General features: G+C 57.3%; 1 protein-coding gene across 2 annotated transcripts; it reads left to right on the top strand.

Moving 5' to 3' along the window:
* Positions 1-4,718: 4,718 nt before the first annotated feature.
* On the top strand, positions 4,719-14,232 carry CCDC69 (coiled-coil domain containing 69). 2 transcript variants are annotated; one of them, XM_059483695.1, is made up of 9 exons: positions 4,719-4,859; positions 9,766-9,835; positions 10,247-10,404; positions 10,597-10,672; positions 10,844-10,917; positions 11,127-11,228; positions 11,410-11,529; positions 11,765-11,862; positions 12,035-14,232. In XM_059483695.1, exons 1-9 carry the CDS (start codon positions 4,812-4,814, stop codon positions 12,801-12,803), a joined length of 1,515 nt encoding a protein of 504 aa, XP_059339678.1. In that variant the 5' UTR covers positions 4,719-4,811; the 3' UTR covers positions 12,804-14,232. The 2 variants fall into 2 exon arrangements, with proteins under 2 accessions (XP_059339678.1, XP_059339679.1); XM_059483696.1 differs by having other exon boundaries at positions 12,031-12,409.
* Positions 14,233-14,238: the final 6 nt, after the last annotated feature.

Raw genomic sequence — 14,238 nt, 5'->3', positions numbered from 1 at the left:
GCCCTCTCTCGGAGCCCGGCCCACCACCGCCCGATGCCACTCCCTCCCCCGAGGACGCTCCCATTTTCCCTTCCCCTTTTGCTCTCTTTTTTTTTTTTTTCCCCTCCCTTCCCTGGTTTGGCTGCCAAGCGCAGGACTGGACTCACAGGGATGCTGGGACGGGAAGCGCCGCTTTCCCAAGATCCCAGAGCCGGCATTTGGAGCTGGGGGGCGGGAGCTGCACCCACCCCGCCGGGGCACACACATCACCCCGCTGCCATGGGGGAAGCACGACCACCTCCCCACCACCCCCCCTCCACCCAGGGCTGCGGCTCTCCGCACATCCCGCCCGGGGGTGCCCCGGCTGTGCGAGGGTCGGTACCCTCTGGGCAGTACCCGGGACACCCACGCTCCCCCCGCGCTCGGCACAGGGCAGGCGGCAGCTGAAGAGCAGAGATATTTGAGATATTTCAGATATTTGAGACCCTCACACCCGATGCGTGTGAGCAGGAGGGAGGGAACGCTGGCATCGGGTAGCCCCTGAGTGGGCAGTTTGCCACAGCACCTCTACCACCCATCTATGTAAAATGCTGGATTTATCATCCCCTCTTCCATTCCTACCCCCTGTTTGCGGATCATTTTCCAGACAGAGGTGCCCCAGGCACCCCCATCATGCTGGAATGGTGACACGGGTACCCCTCTATCAGGACGGCACAGCAGCATGGATTTTCCCATATATTTTGGTGGACAGATGCTTTTATCCTGCGGAGGGGACTGAGCCAGCTGAGCACACATGACACAAGTGTGGCAGGCCTCAGCCCTCCCCCCCTGCCACAGCGCAGTCAGGAGCCACTTGTGAGACCCTTCCCCACATTCAGCTCTGCTCTCCCTCGCACACGGACGCTGCTTGGCCTCCCCATATTGCTCCCAGCCCTGGGAAGGGTTGCCTGCCTTGTCCAAAGCCCCGTCTCAGCTCTATTTTTAGCCTTCCGTCCTTATTTAGCAGCGAGGCCGGGCGGCAGCGTGCGGCAGGGCGTGGGAGCAGGCAGGGGACGCTCTGGGTGCTGCTGCCCACCCCGAGCCCGCAGCGACAACTGCGCCGCCGATCCACTGCCGAGGCTCCAGGGTGAGGCATAAATAGCCCGCACCTCCCAGCCGGGAGCGGGGTGGAAAGTTATCCCCTGGGATTAGCTTTCACTTTGAGGCCCTGGAGCAGCCGGAGGACAGGGATAAGGATAGGGATGCATGGGGACACAGAAGGAGCATTGTGTTTCGGGCTGGGAGGGGAGCAGAGCCCCTCACCTCAAGCCACTGGTATCGTATGCTTTTCTGCTTCTCACAGCCATTGTGAGTGAAGGTTTCACTTCCCTTTTCCATCCTTTTCCACTTCATTTTGCCATGGGGGTAAAAAGAGAATAAAGGACTGCGAGAACAGGTTAACCCACATCTTTTTGCTTGGAAAAGCACAGGCAGGGACAGGAATGACTTGAAATCGTTTCACTACCTCAAGGCAGAATCATGCGTGACCTAAATCCCCACTAAAAGAGCCTGTGACTTTTTTTGGGCTCCAACACATGTGAGAACTTCTCCAGTTCAAACAGTTTTTTCAGCTATCTCACCCATGCAAAATTGAGTCAGGAGGTCTCAGCAGACCTGGCTAAACACCTCAGATTTGCATTGAAGAAAAGCAGCCAGAACATCATTACCTCTCATTTACAAAAGCAAACAGATGGCAAATGATGAGCACGGTTTAACCACGACCACTCTCTGTCCCTTGCTTGGGCTGCAGCTCTACCAGGACCCATCAGGCATCACCACATGCCAGCTCATCACCCAAAAACCTTCCAGCAAAATATCCTCCACCTCTCTTTTTTTTTTATTTTTCCAGACTAGGTTTCTGAAAATAAGACATACAAACAAGAAAAAAAAATAATTACCCCATCTGCAAACAGACCATGCCAGGCTGGCACTGACATTGCCTTGTACCCATCCTGTTGTGCCCAGTCCTTACCAGCTAGAACCAGAGAGAGAGCCACAAGAGACATTTCAACAGTTTGCACAAGTGCTTTTCTGCTTTTCTTATCCAAAAGCTTTGGCAAACATTTTAAATGACCATTGGTACAAATTACCTCGACTTTCCAGCTGTTATCCCATTTGCGGCAATTCAGCGGAGCATGTGATAAAGCCTCCTTGTCTCACTTTTCTAGACAAAGCCCTGAAGATGTCTCCAGCTGCTGTCATTCCTGGGGAGACTTCAAGATAACACCAAAAAAAGACATTAGAGCAAACTTCAAAACGAGCTGAAGCTGCCTCAGGTGGGGGCACCATACCACCTCTGCTTTCCTGGACTCATTTTCCTGTCTTTGCATGGCTTGAAATTCCCTCGCTCCCACAGTCCCCTTTTTCTCCAGGCTGCCTCATGCAGTCTCCAGGCCCTTGTGCTCCCCGGATCCCCAGGGTGCTCTGGTTACCCCTACAATGCCATGGAAACCCCCTGCTTTGCTTAAAAGCAGCTGAACAGAACAGTTTCTGGCTGCTGAAGTGCTGCCCTGAAAAGGGAGCAAGTTTTCAGTGCATTGGGGCAGAGGAGGATAAAGCAGGGCTGAGATGAAAGACCAGTCTGGCAGGCACATATCCCATGCAGTTTCCACAGGAAAGATTGGAGAAACTGAGGAATTGCTAAAATCAAGCTAGAATAAGAGAGGTTTGGGGTAGCACAGGCAGGGCTTTTGGCAGGCAGCCTCACAAGTGCACCCACAGGCTGAAGGAAGGATGTAACATGGTCTGGGCAGCCGTGCCCCAAAAGGCAGCAATCTAGAAGCACAGGGCTGTCACAGCAGAGCCTGCAAGCAGAGGCTGGGGATCTGGGGATGGGGGTGCTGCAGCTGGCCTTGCTGCAAGGCACATCCCCAAGCCCCAGCTCTGCCTTAGTCTGATGTGACCAAACTGTTTTTTCTCCACCATCGTCATGAAAAATCCTACCAGGAGCCCCATTTTGTGGCACGGGGGTGTCCCCAAGCACCCCCTCAGCACCCCACAGTAAAAAGCTGAAATTTCCACCAGCACATGTGCAAACTACTGTCCCTTTGTGCACCAGCAAGATGTGATGGCAGCTGGACAGGGTCGTCATCAGCTGCCCACACAGTTGCTTCTCTTTGCAGCCAGGCTCCAGCGATGTAAATTCAGCCTGGAAATCTGCATGTGCTTTGTGCTTGCCCCTGTAGGCCTGCAGTCTCTGAAGTCTGGACCAGGATTTTTAATTAACCCTGGAGAGGTGGAGAACAGCACCTTGCGCTTGGCTTTTATCCCACAAACGATCTGCTCAGCCCAAATAAGTACTCTCATGCAGGGAAGGAGACTTGCCCCATGCTGAAGTGCTGGGAGAGATAAGAACTGAGACGCTCTCGGTGGTTTCTGAGCAGTGGGAGCAGATGCCAGAAGCTTCTGTGACTCACAAAATTTCACTCAGGTTTGGCAGCACCCACCCAAGAGGACGCAGGCAACTGGCCCCACCAGTCCCCTGGAGACTTGGGTCATCGTGGGCCTGCCCCTCACCTTCCCCACCCTCCCATCCAAGTGGTGTTTCACAATTTCCTCCCGTGCCAGGGTTACCAGGGCAAGAAAAACACCTCCAAGCCGAACGTGACAGGACAACCAGGCACCTCCACTCCTCCCTCGCTGCCCAGGCAAAATGCCAAGGTGCTGGCATCCCCAGAGCCGCAGGCTGCTTGGACTTCTCCCAGGGGATATTTGGAAAATGTCAGAATAGAAACTTGTTGACAAAAAACTTGCAATGTTTCCATACAGGCACGGCCTCGTGAACAGGTTCAAACACTCCCATTTCAGCAGTTCTGGTTAGCAGCAATGGGTATTCAGGTCAAAATGTGTGGTCATTCAGGAATCTATAAAAATAATAATTTTTAAAAAGTATTTTAAAAATAAAATCAAAATCAAAACATTTGGAAGAACCTACCTTTCCTCGCATTATTTTTTAGATGGGACACTTTCAAATCCATGTGTTTCCCTACGTGTTCAGGACCCACTTCCAAAGTGTAGGATTTCCCCCTGGAAAAGGAACCCTGGCTCCAGGCCCAGCGTTTGGGGTGTGTGGGATGCTCAAGGGAAGGGTTGTCAGGATGCAATCCCTCAGGCAATATGGATCACACCAAAACCCTCTCCAGCCAGCACGACGACCCCCAGAGCAGAGCTCCTGCCAGGAGTAACACCCCAAACCCACCACTTGTCCACAAGTACCCCCACACAAGCTGAAACTTGATGGGGTGATGGCAAAAGGCAGATGGATTCTGCTTTCTCACTCTCATCCCTACTCCGAAGGGGGCTGGGGTGGGTTCAGCAGAGGCAGCCCCCTGAGCAGCTGGTCCTGCTCCCACCCCAGGAGCCTGGTGCAGGGCTCCTGTTCCCTTTTTCCTCGCCCAGGAGGGGACACCTCCAACGCAGGGGTCCGGCTCTCCCTATCCCACACCCAGAACGGAGCATCCTCAGTGCAGGGGGCCGTGGGACAGAGCATTCCCGCAGCACCCCGGCCCAGGGCGGGGACACCCCGGGGTGGAGGGGGCGCAGGGCCAGCCCCGGGGGCGGGCAGGCTGCGGCCGGGGGCCCTGCCCGCGGCTCGGGGGTGCAGAGCACCCTCTCCCGGCGCTGCCTGTCAGCAGCTGCCGGACGTTTTTATTACTTTTTTTTTTTTTCTTTTTTTTTTTTCTGCCTGCCAGCTGGGGCGGCTCATCCCGTCCCGTCCCGTCCCGGAGCGGTGCCGCTCGCCGGGGGATGCCGCGCCCCGCGCCCCGCGGCTGAGCGGGTCCCGCCGGGGCTCCATGGGCTGCACCGGCAGCGCCCTGCGCTGCTGCCCCGTCGGTGCCGAGGTAGCGGCTGCGGGGGCTTTGGGGCTGGGCTTGGGCTGGGCTTCTCTCGGGGTCGGGGCTCCGTGGGGTCGGGCTCTCGTGGGAGCGAGTGCACACGTTGTCGGGGTTCGATGGAGTTGGGGTTCGCGCGGGGCTGATGTTTGCGGGGAGTCCTGCTCGCACTGCTGGGGACATGGGGTGCTGGGGCACCCGGCGTGGGTTCCTCCCTGTCCCGGGAGCGGTGGTGTCGGGCGGTGTGGCTGTCCCCGGCTGTGTGGGACCCCACGGGCATTGTGGATGGGGAGGTGGCAGCGGGGACAATGAAAGCTGGCAGCCACCCGCCCTCCTGCATCCTCCTGCACTCTGCTGCACCCCTCCAGGCTCACCGCGACATCACGGGGATTTTATAGTTAACGGGGTGCAGGATCTGGGATGATGATGCCAGTTGGAAATGCTGGTCCCATAGATGACAGGGATGGATTCCCCCAGCTAGTCCTCTGCCAGCTTCCCACAGCATCCTCCCTCATCCCAAAGGCTGTGTCCCCTTGAGCTGAAGGCATCGCTCCTGTAGGAGAACACTCTGAGTCCCCTCAGATCTCAGCACGTTGCTCTGTACTGAAAAGCTCTTCAGCAAGATCTGAAATTATCTGCTGATTGTTATTATCATTGTTATTGTTATTATTTGATGTGCTCATGCTGCCCCAGTGCCTCACCACTGACCTCGGGAGATGTTTTTGCTGTTGGATGTGCTGTGCTTACTGCTGTTGCTGTTGTGATTGCTGGAGGGTGGCAGGGGAAGGAGGGAAGGCAGGAACACCCCTGGCACGGGTGGCCCTTTGCAGATCCAGCTGTGAGAGTCCCCACTTGGGAGCACAGAACCCACTGCAGGATGTGCAGGGGGAGCAGGCACGGGGCTCACACGCATCCAACAAGTGCCTTTATTTACAGCACTTGCAGGCTTGGTCGCTTCTCCACATCATGGAAAAAATCTCACTCTATGCTATGCCATAAGATCAGATATTTCTGGGCTGGTTTGTGACTCTGAGAGCTCTCAAGAACAGGCAGAGGACAGGGTGAAACAACAGCCCCAAGGCCCCAGGTGCTGAGAGCCCCACATTCACCGAAACACGGAAATTTGTCATTTGCCTACAGACATCTCCCTTCCTGCACTTGCCCGCGCTCTGCTCAGCCCTGTGTCACCAACAGTCATTACCCATAAACAGCCCTGCTGCTGTGACTGAAAGTCATTCTGAAAGAAGCACTTAGAATCCCCGTTATGGCTTAAAGGCATAAGGGCAGGCATGGGGCCACTCCTGCCCATGTTCTCATGTCCAGAGTACCAAAAAGCAGGAGGAGAGACCTTCACCTTCCATGCTGATGGGTGGATTTGCAAAGTTGGTCCCTTGAGGTTGCTTAGGTTTAGGGGAGACTTCAGACCCCAGGGATAAGCCCATCCAGAAGGCATGTGTAATTCATGGGGCTGGGGACTCTAATGGGGCTGGGGGCTGCAGAGGCTTTTGAAGCCAGTCCCAGGTTTGACCTTGAGGAGCTGGTGCTGGGCTGGGTCTGGCGGGTGGATGACACACCAGGAGCCACTGTGTGCCCTGGGGGAGGTGCCTTGGCAGCCTCATCCTTCCCTGGCACCAGTCTGCGGGCAGCAGGGCGATAAGGGAGGCACAGAGAGAACCCAGCCCTGAGCTGTGGGTGCTGCCCCGGGGGTTTCCTTCCCCTTCAGCTCCATCCACCCCTGCTTGGCCGCTCACGGTCACCGCTCGCGCTTTGGTCACGCTTCTGGCGTGAGAGAGGCCAAGCTGCCTTCCCAAAAGTCAGGGCTGAGGTTTGGCCGCCTTCCAGGGCTGGGGTGAATTTATTTTGAAGTGCTAGGAACTGTACGGAGCACCAGGAGTCAGGGAAGGGTCAGAATGCAAAACTCGGGGCTGTCAACAGTGTGAAGTGTTTGCCTATGGTCTGCGGCACAGATCTGACTGCAGGAGAGGTGATAATCACCTCCCAACACAACCATCACCATCGCTGGAGGAAACACAGCAGCAGGGTTAGAAACAGGTCCCACGGAGCTGTGCCAGCACTGCTCTGGCAGCGCTGAGCGTCGGCTGCAGGTCCTGGGAGGTGTTACAGTCATGGGCCAAATCCTGGCCCCCTTCTCCACAGCCACAAAGCAAAGCCTCCTCCCCAGGAGCAGAGTCAGGATTTAAATACTCATTTCCTGCCTCTTTGTGATTTCCTTTGCTAGGTTGCATGGTTGAATTGCTTAAAGTACTTGTAAAACAGGAAAAGAGGAAGAAAAATACAGTCCAAAACTGCACCTCACGCTAAGAGCTGAAGCAGAGGCTGCAGCCACCCCGGCTGCCCACACTGTGCCAGCTGCTCTGCACTGGTGCTCCCCACCCCAGAACCCTTGGAGATGACTCAGGTCCTGTTGGAAATCCCTATTAATCCATCCATAAACAGTTCTGCTCCAGACTATTAGAAATATTTAGTTCTAAGAATGTAGATACTTTTGGTTTTTCATAGCTAGAAGGTATTTTTGGCAGAGGTTCCCAAGAACTTACAGGATAAGCTACACTGTGGATGGCCCCCACCTGCAGGATGTATCAGGCTGCTTTTTCCCTGGCCAAAGCTGTTCCAGCTGGAGCAATTCCCAACCTGCTCCTTGCACACACTGTGGATTCCAGGATGATTTTCCAGCTCTCCAAAATGCATTAGGTGATACTAGAGGTTTGGGTGCCGCAAAGCTTCTCTGGAAGTGACAGTGGAAAGTCCCTCCATATTTCAGAGCTTTCAGCCAAATTTTGCTGTTCATCCCAGAGGTGGAGCTTTTATTCCAAAGGACAATTGAGTGCTTATGATTAAAATTAGCTCTAGATGCTGTTTTAATTGCTCCTAGAGGTAGGAAGGTGCCTCACTCATAGCCTCAGGGCAAGTATTTAGATTTGTCTGTTGATGCTGGTGAACCTGTTGCTCGCTTCACCTGTTTCTGAATTCAGTGCTGGTGTCTCAAATCATCTTCCTTTAGAGACTGAGGGGCTCTGAGGTCCCATCCTGCTGGATTTGGGGTGTGGGGGAGAGGTGAAGATTCCCTGGGTGTGTGCTGGGGACATTGCTTGTGCTATGGAGGTCACCAGCCCTCAACTCTCTGTCCTTAGGCATCACTTATGCCAGTGAGCAGGACAAATGCAGCAGAGGTGGTTTGGTTTGGGGGTTTGGGGTCCCTCCTGGAGGTGGTAACAGCATCCTGCTCTCAGCTCTGCTGAGATCACCCAAAACCCTTGAGGTGTGTGTCACCCCCCTGTGTCAGCAGGGCCCTCCTACGCAGACTTTGAAAAAGAGGGGGGATATGGGGTGTGGGGCTAGGGGAGAAGGCCTTTTAGGACTCCTGTGATGCCCTCAGGACTGCAGAGCCTCAGCTATCTCATTTATCTCTCCCCTTGCCCCCATCCCCTGACTTCAAAACCCCTCACAGGACAAGGGTACGGTAAATGCCAGGGAGATGCGGGCTGGCATGAGGCGTGTCAGGGGACAGGCAGGGATTCCTGCGGACACTTTGCAGTCAGGTGTGCCAGGATTCAGCATCATCCCAGGGCACCCCTCGCTTTCTGGATGAGCTGCATGGACAAGGAGAACGAGCCCTGTGAGCTCGGACTGCCGGCTGCCTCCTCGCCCCCTCGCCTGGGCCGCGTTCAATGCCGCGGCTGCTCATGCCATAGAAGGGAAGATAAAGCCGTGGCTTCCCAGAGCCTTGGAGCTCTCCTGCTCGCTGGAACTGCGCCTCCCCCCAGCTCCAGGAGGGGGGCTGCAGGGGAGGCGGGGACAGGGACGGCTGTTTGCTTTCCCGTGCTTTTTCCCAAGCCAGGCTCCCTAATCCGGGCTGGATTTGGCCGCGCCGCCGTGCGGGGCCGAGCCGGGGAGCAGCCGGCACAGCGGGCACAGGGCTGCTCTCCTTAGCGATCGGGATTTTTAGGGACAGCTCTGCCGGGGATGGAGAGCAGCTCTGTGCCTTCAGGTGAATTTTCTCACTCCTCGTGCACCTATGCAATATCCAGAATCACATCTCAGTGATGGGCATCAGGGACCAGATTTGCCCTCTGCCAGTGAGGCCGAGCCGAGAGCCTGCAAGCTTTGCTTCTATCTTTCAGCAACTGATAAAAATATATCCACTTTTTTTTTTTTTTCTTTTCTCCCCTCCAAGTGACTAAATTAATCCCATGCAGGGCTGGAAGGCATCCCACGGAGCTGTATTGCTGGAGGCAGCTCCTGGCTCTGGGTTATCTCAGCCCCGAGGCAGCAGCGGCAGCATGCGGGGCTGTGCAGCGCATTCCTGCACTCCTGAGCTCATTGCTTGGCCGCCTGCTCCCGCCTGCTGCCAGCCCTGCACAGGGGCTGGACCGCCTCTGATTTATGGCTATTTCTCATTTCTCACTCCTGCTCCAGCTGTGTCAAAGCCCATCTGTGTAAGGCCCTGGCAGAGCCCTGTGTTTGGGGGGCTGCAAGGTGCCAGGGACCAGACTGAGCTGAGCGTCCCAGGACAGGAGGAGGGTGGCAAGAGAGTGCCAAAGCTGGGCCCTGCCAAGTGCTGCCTGCTCTCCTCCACCAAAAGTTTTGCTAATGGAGCCCATTTTGCACCAGCACCGTGGGGGTGGCATCCCCCAGGTTTTCCAGCTGAATGCTACCTGGTGATCTGTCTGGGATGCAGGGAATTGGCATGAGCTTGAGGCTGCCTGATGGGCAGTACATGCACACCCATGGGTGCCCAGTACTGGGAGAGGGCAGGGGGCTGGGGAGGGGCCACTGCTCCACCAGGACCTGTGTTTTAGCAGAGCTGATGGGGGCTCAGTGCAGGGTGCTCTCTGCCTGCAGCCACCTGCCCCACTCTGTTCCCCCCTGCTCCAGCCCCCTCTCTCTCTGCCAGAGACAGCTAAAAGCCCAGCAGCAGAGGGGATCGGCTTCCCAGGAGCTCTCAGCCTTGAAGACACAGAATGGTGAGGAAAAAATGTGTTTTCCCCCTGCTTTGCTTTCTCAGAGTGATATTAAGGAAGCAGTGGTCAGGCCCCAGCATGGCACCAGGGAGGATGGGGAGGATGTAGGTGCATGCTGGTGCAGGAGGGCAAACAGAGCATCCCAGAGACAGCAGCATCCCCTCCTGTCAGTCAGACAGAACAGGAGACCCCAGAACAGGAGACCCGACAAGCTCTGTGTGCTCTCTGAGCCTGGCAGCACCATCCCAATTTGGGCTAATTTGGACCAGAGGGATGGAGAAGGGTGCTTCTCCAGTGGGAGGACGGCAGTGCTGAACCCGGCCCTGGCACTGGCAGGTTCAGCTGCCCAGGGTGTGCAGGCAGCGCAGCCAGGGGGAGGCAGCCAGCGCTGCTTCAGCCGTGTTTGTCCCGCAGCCAATGCCTGCCTGCTTCCTGAGCACGGCGAGAAGGCAGCGCGGCCAGAGGAGTGGGCGGAGAGTGCGAGATTCCTCCGAGGCCAGGAGGAGGAGGAGGAGGAGCAGGATGCCGGCCAGGCAGGCACTGCCAGCATCTCCCAGGACATCGAGATCCAGGTGAGCTGGAAGAGCTGGTGCTGCTGGAGGCAGCAGCTGGGCATGGAGCACGTCACCAGCCTGGTCTTCCCTGGCACATGATGGGCTCTCCCATTTTTGGGAGAAGGATGGGTCTAAGAAAGGGTGAGGAAGCCCAAAGCAGGGAAGCTCTACATCCCTCACACTGAGATTTCTCATCCAACTTCTTCCCAGGTACAAAAGAGAAAAGAGCAGGAGCTGAAGGAACAGCTTGATGCCCTGAGGAGAGAGCACACAGAAACCCTGCAAGGTGCGGGCCAGGGCACTGGGGCTCCCTGCAGCTCCCCTCTCCTGCTACTGCCCTGTCCCTTTGGCTGCCTGTGGGGCCATGGGAATGCTGTTCCCTGCTCTCCACCTCTGTGGGGCTCAGGTGGAGCCAATGTCCCCACACTGGTGGCACTCAGCTCATGTTCCCCCACAGAGCTCCAGGGAGCACACGAGCAGGAGAAGCTGCTGCTGACAGAGTCCCATCACAGGTCTGAGGCAGCCTTACAGGTACCAGCAGAGAAATCCCTGGGGAGGGGGGCTTGTGGAGGGCTTAAGGACCATCTGATGGTTCTGCCATGGTGCCCCACATGGCCACCTCAGTCCCTGGTGTGCTTGGGGACTGCACCAGCTCCTCCAGCCCTGGTGTTATTTGGGTACCATAGCCCAGAAAGAAACCCCAAATACCTCTCATTCTGCTTTCCCCCTGGTTCTCCTAGGAGAAAATTCAGGCACTGAATTCCCAGCTGAAATCCTTCCAGGACAGGATGAAGCGGGTGGAGGAGTCACTCCTGAGAACGGACTACAGGAAGCACATCCAGGTGCAGGGAGGGTGGCAGGGAGGGACCTGCTATGGGTGCTGACCCAGAGCCAAGGGGCCTCTCTGATGGAGCCTGGCAGGGGGGGCTGGAACCAGAGGGGAGCACAGGACAGCTGAAGGGGGGAGCAAAGCCTGTCCTGGGGGGTGTTGAGCTCCCTTGGACACAAGTGATGGCCCTGCAGGAGCACGGGAGCCCCAGCCCGTTCTGGGAACAGGAGCTGGAGAGCCTGCACTTCGTCATCGAGATGAAGAACGAGCACATCCACGGCCTGGACAAGAAGCTGCTGCACCTGGAGACCGTGGTGGGTTGAAAGGGGGGGGTCACAGATGGGCTTTCCTCTTTTCAGCTCCTCTACCCACCTAAATTCTGCCCAGAAACTGCAGCTGGAGTAAAGGTGGATGGAGCCCATTTCCTCTCTTGGCATGGGGAGGGGGTGGGTGAGCAATGCCACCAGGCCAGCATTTCACCCAAAATGGGGTGGCAGGGGGCTCAGCAGTGCTTCCCAGCTCTCTCCTCACCCTCCTGCCCCCTTCCAGGAGGAGAGGAACCTTCAGCTGGAGGAGAAGGTGAAAACTCTCCAGCAGGAGAACGAGGACCTGCAAGTTCGCACCCAGAACCACTTGGTCATGGCGAGGTGAGTGCTGGTCCCACCCACCGGGACACAGGTGACATCTCTGCTGGCGGGGACAGGTGGCAGTGCGGGAGCACCTCGCAGCCTGCGGTGCCACCGGGTGCTTTGCAGGGAGCAGAGGGGCTCGTGGGCGCTCAGGCTGTGCCCTCAGCCTGTGCCCTGTGCCCGCAGGCAGCTCTCCGAGGAGCTCCAGGCGGCCCGCGGGGCTCTGGAGAAGGAGGCGCAGCTGCTGGACCAGGCTCGCCGGGAGAAGGAGGAGCTGCTGTACCGAGTGCTGCACGCCGGGGACGGTGCCGCGTTCCCCATGGCCACCGGCGAGGTGCCCCTCATCGCCACGTAGCACCGGCGGCACCGGGGACTGCGGGGCTGCCCTGCGAGCCCGGGGCTGCTCTCACCGGGGCTGCTCTCACCGGCGCTGCTCTCAACAGCGCTGCTCTCACCAGTGCCCCCAGTCGGGGCAGGGCTCTGGGCTGGCCGAGCCCTCGGGGCGCCTCACGGACCGCAGTGATGGAGCCTCTCCTGGCAGTGATGGAGCATTTCACGGCAGTGATGGAGCATTTCACGGCAGTGATGGAGCATTTCACGGCAGTGATGGAGCATTTCACGGCAGTGATGGAGCCTCTCATGGCAGTGATGGAGCATTTCACGGCAGTGATGGAGCATTTCACGGACATTTACTTCTGCATTTCCCCAGCCCGTGTGGGGCTGCAGAGGGACCCTGGCCTCCCACCCACGCAGTCCCTGCACCCTTTGCTCTGGTGATGGGGTGTCTGGGGGTGAAAGGGGTCAGCCAGGACACACAGACTTGCTTTGGGCCAGATCTGACCCAGCACTTGGCTCTGAATATAAACAGCACCAGTGCTGCCCCACGGCGTGAGGACAATGAGGAGGCCACTAGGACAAGCACCAGGAGGATGAGGAGGGCACTGGGGACATGGTGTTAACGTCACCAGGCAGGGCTCCCACCCTACTATTCCCATCACCTCCTCCACCTTCAGCAAATGTCCCCCAGGTACAGCTCCTGCAGCTCAGGCATGTCCCAGCTCACAAAGACCCCAAGCCCTACTTGTCCCTGCTGCCCATCAGCAGCACCACCAGTCCCATCTCCTCCCCCAAAAGCTGGAGCAGCACATCAGGGAGCAGAGCATCCTCCAGGGGTACCAGGCTTTGGCAGGTCACACCCTCTGCTCCAGGCAGGGCATCCCCAGCAGGGAAGGTGCTGCCAGCAAGGCTGAGGGTCAGGGCTTGGGTGCACACAAGCACTTTCCCCTGGGTGCACCAGTGTGGTGGGAGTCACTGCTCTGGGGCTGTCACAGGCTGTCCCCTCCCTCCCCAGTGCTGTTTAACCAGAGGTGTACATGTGTGTGTGGGTGTGTGTGTGTGGGGGGGGTGTTTGGGTGTGTGTAGGTGTATGGGTATGTGTGTGGGTGTGTGTGTGCACCAGCCAAGGTCCTGCTGGCTGTAGGGATTACAGATCTGCAAGAAGCAGCAGCCTCAGCAATCCCATGTCAGTGGTTTGGGGGACAAAGTGGGGGGTTTGTGTTCTCCACACCCCATACCGTGGGGACAAGGGGAAGGGTGGGAGCTGGACCACAAAGTCTCAACAAAGAAGCTCCAGATGAGGGCCTCAAGGCTGATCCCCATTTTCCTGCTCCTTTTCCTCCATTTCAATGAGCTCCCAGCTCAGGGCAGACCCGGGCCCTCCCAGCATCAGGGCCACTGCATCAGCCACTTCCGTCCTTTGTGCTGACCCTAATCACAAACACAGCAGCTGAACGGGCAGCCAGGAAGGCAACGTGGATGTGGGGTCCAGCTCTGACCCACACACCCCCATGGGGTGGCCACAGCGGGAAATGGGGGATCCTGTTGTGTCACAACCACGTCCCACCAGGGCACCCTCTGCTCCCCACACCATCTGTGCCTCCCCCAGGTGCTGTAACACAAAGCAGGGATAGCTCAGCAAACCCTGCCTGGCTATGGCTGGAGGGATCAGGATTTTGGGACAAAGGGATGTGAGCTGGTGGGCTCTGGGATGCTGCTCTGGACACCTGGTACCACATCCCAGAGCCCCACGGGCAGATCCTGCGTGGGACTTGGAAGAATGTGCCCGACTCTGGGAAAGGGGACACTGGGAACTGAGGAGGAGGAATAAATGAGTGCAGAAAAGGACTTGCACACTGTGAAGGGGGACAGCCTGGATCAGGCAGTCATAGGGGGGATGATAGCAGCTCAGGCTGGGTGCCCAGGTGAAAAGGAGGGTCAGGGCAACACAAGAGGCCTGTCCACCTCATTGTGAGCAGCTGAAGGAACAGGGTGGGCAAGGGGCCTGTGGGGGGCTGCAGGGAAAGGTTTCAAAGGAAAAAAAAAACCACAAAAACA

This window comes from Ammospiza nelsoni, chromosome 16, assembly GCF_027579445.1.
Source record: "Ammospiza nelsoni isolate bAmmNel1 chromosome 16, bAmmNel1.pri, whole genome shotgun sequence".
In the NCBI taxonomy this organism is placed as follows: domain Eukaryota; kingdom Metazoa; phylum Chordata; class Aves; order Passeriformes; family Passerellidae; genus Ammospiza; species Ammospiza nelsoni.
Note: the sequence above shows the minus strand (reverse complement) of the source record. Positions and strands in the feature narration are given on the sequence as shown.

Bases quoted from the DNA above. Each gene is read 5' to 3' on its own strand.
- CCDC69 (XM_059483695.1), top strand. From the start codon at position 4,812: ATGGGCTGCACCGGCAGCGCCCTGCGCTGCTGCCCCGTCGGTGCCGAG. The intron at 4,860-9,765 runs GTAGCGGCTGCG...TCTCTCTGCCAG, and splicing joins GCTGCCCCGTCGGTGCCGAG to AGACAGCTAAAAGCCCAGCA. The intron at 10,405-10,596 runs GTGAGCTGGAAG...ACTTCTTCCCAG, and splicing joins CCCAGGACATCGAGATCCAG to GTACAAAAGAGAAAAGAGCA.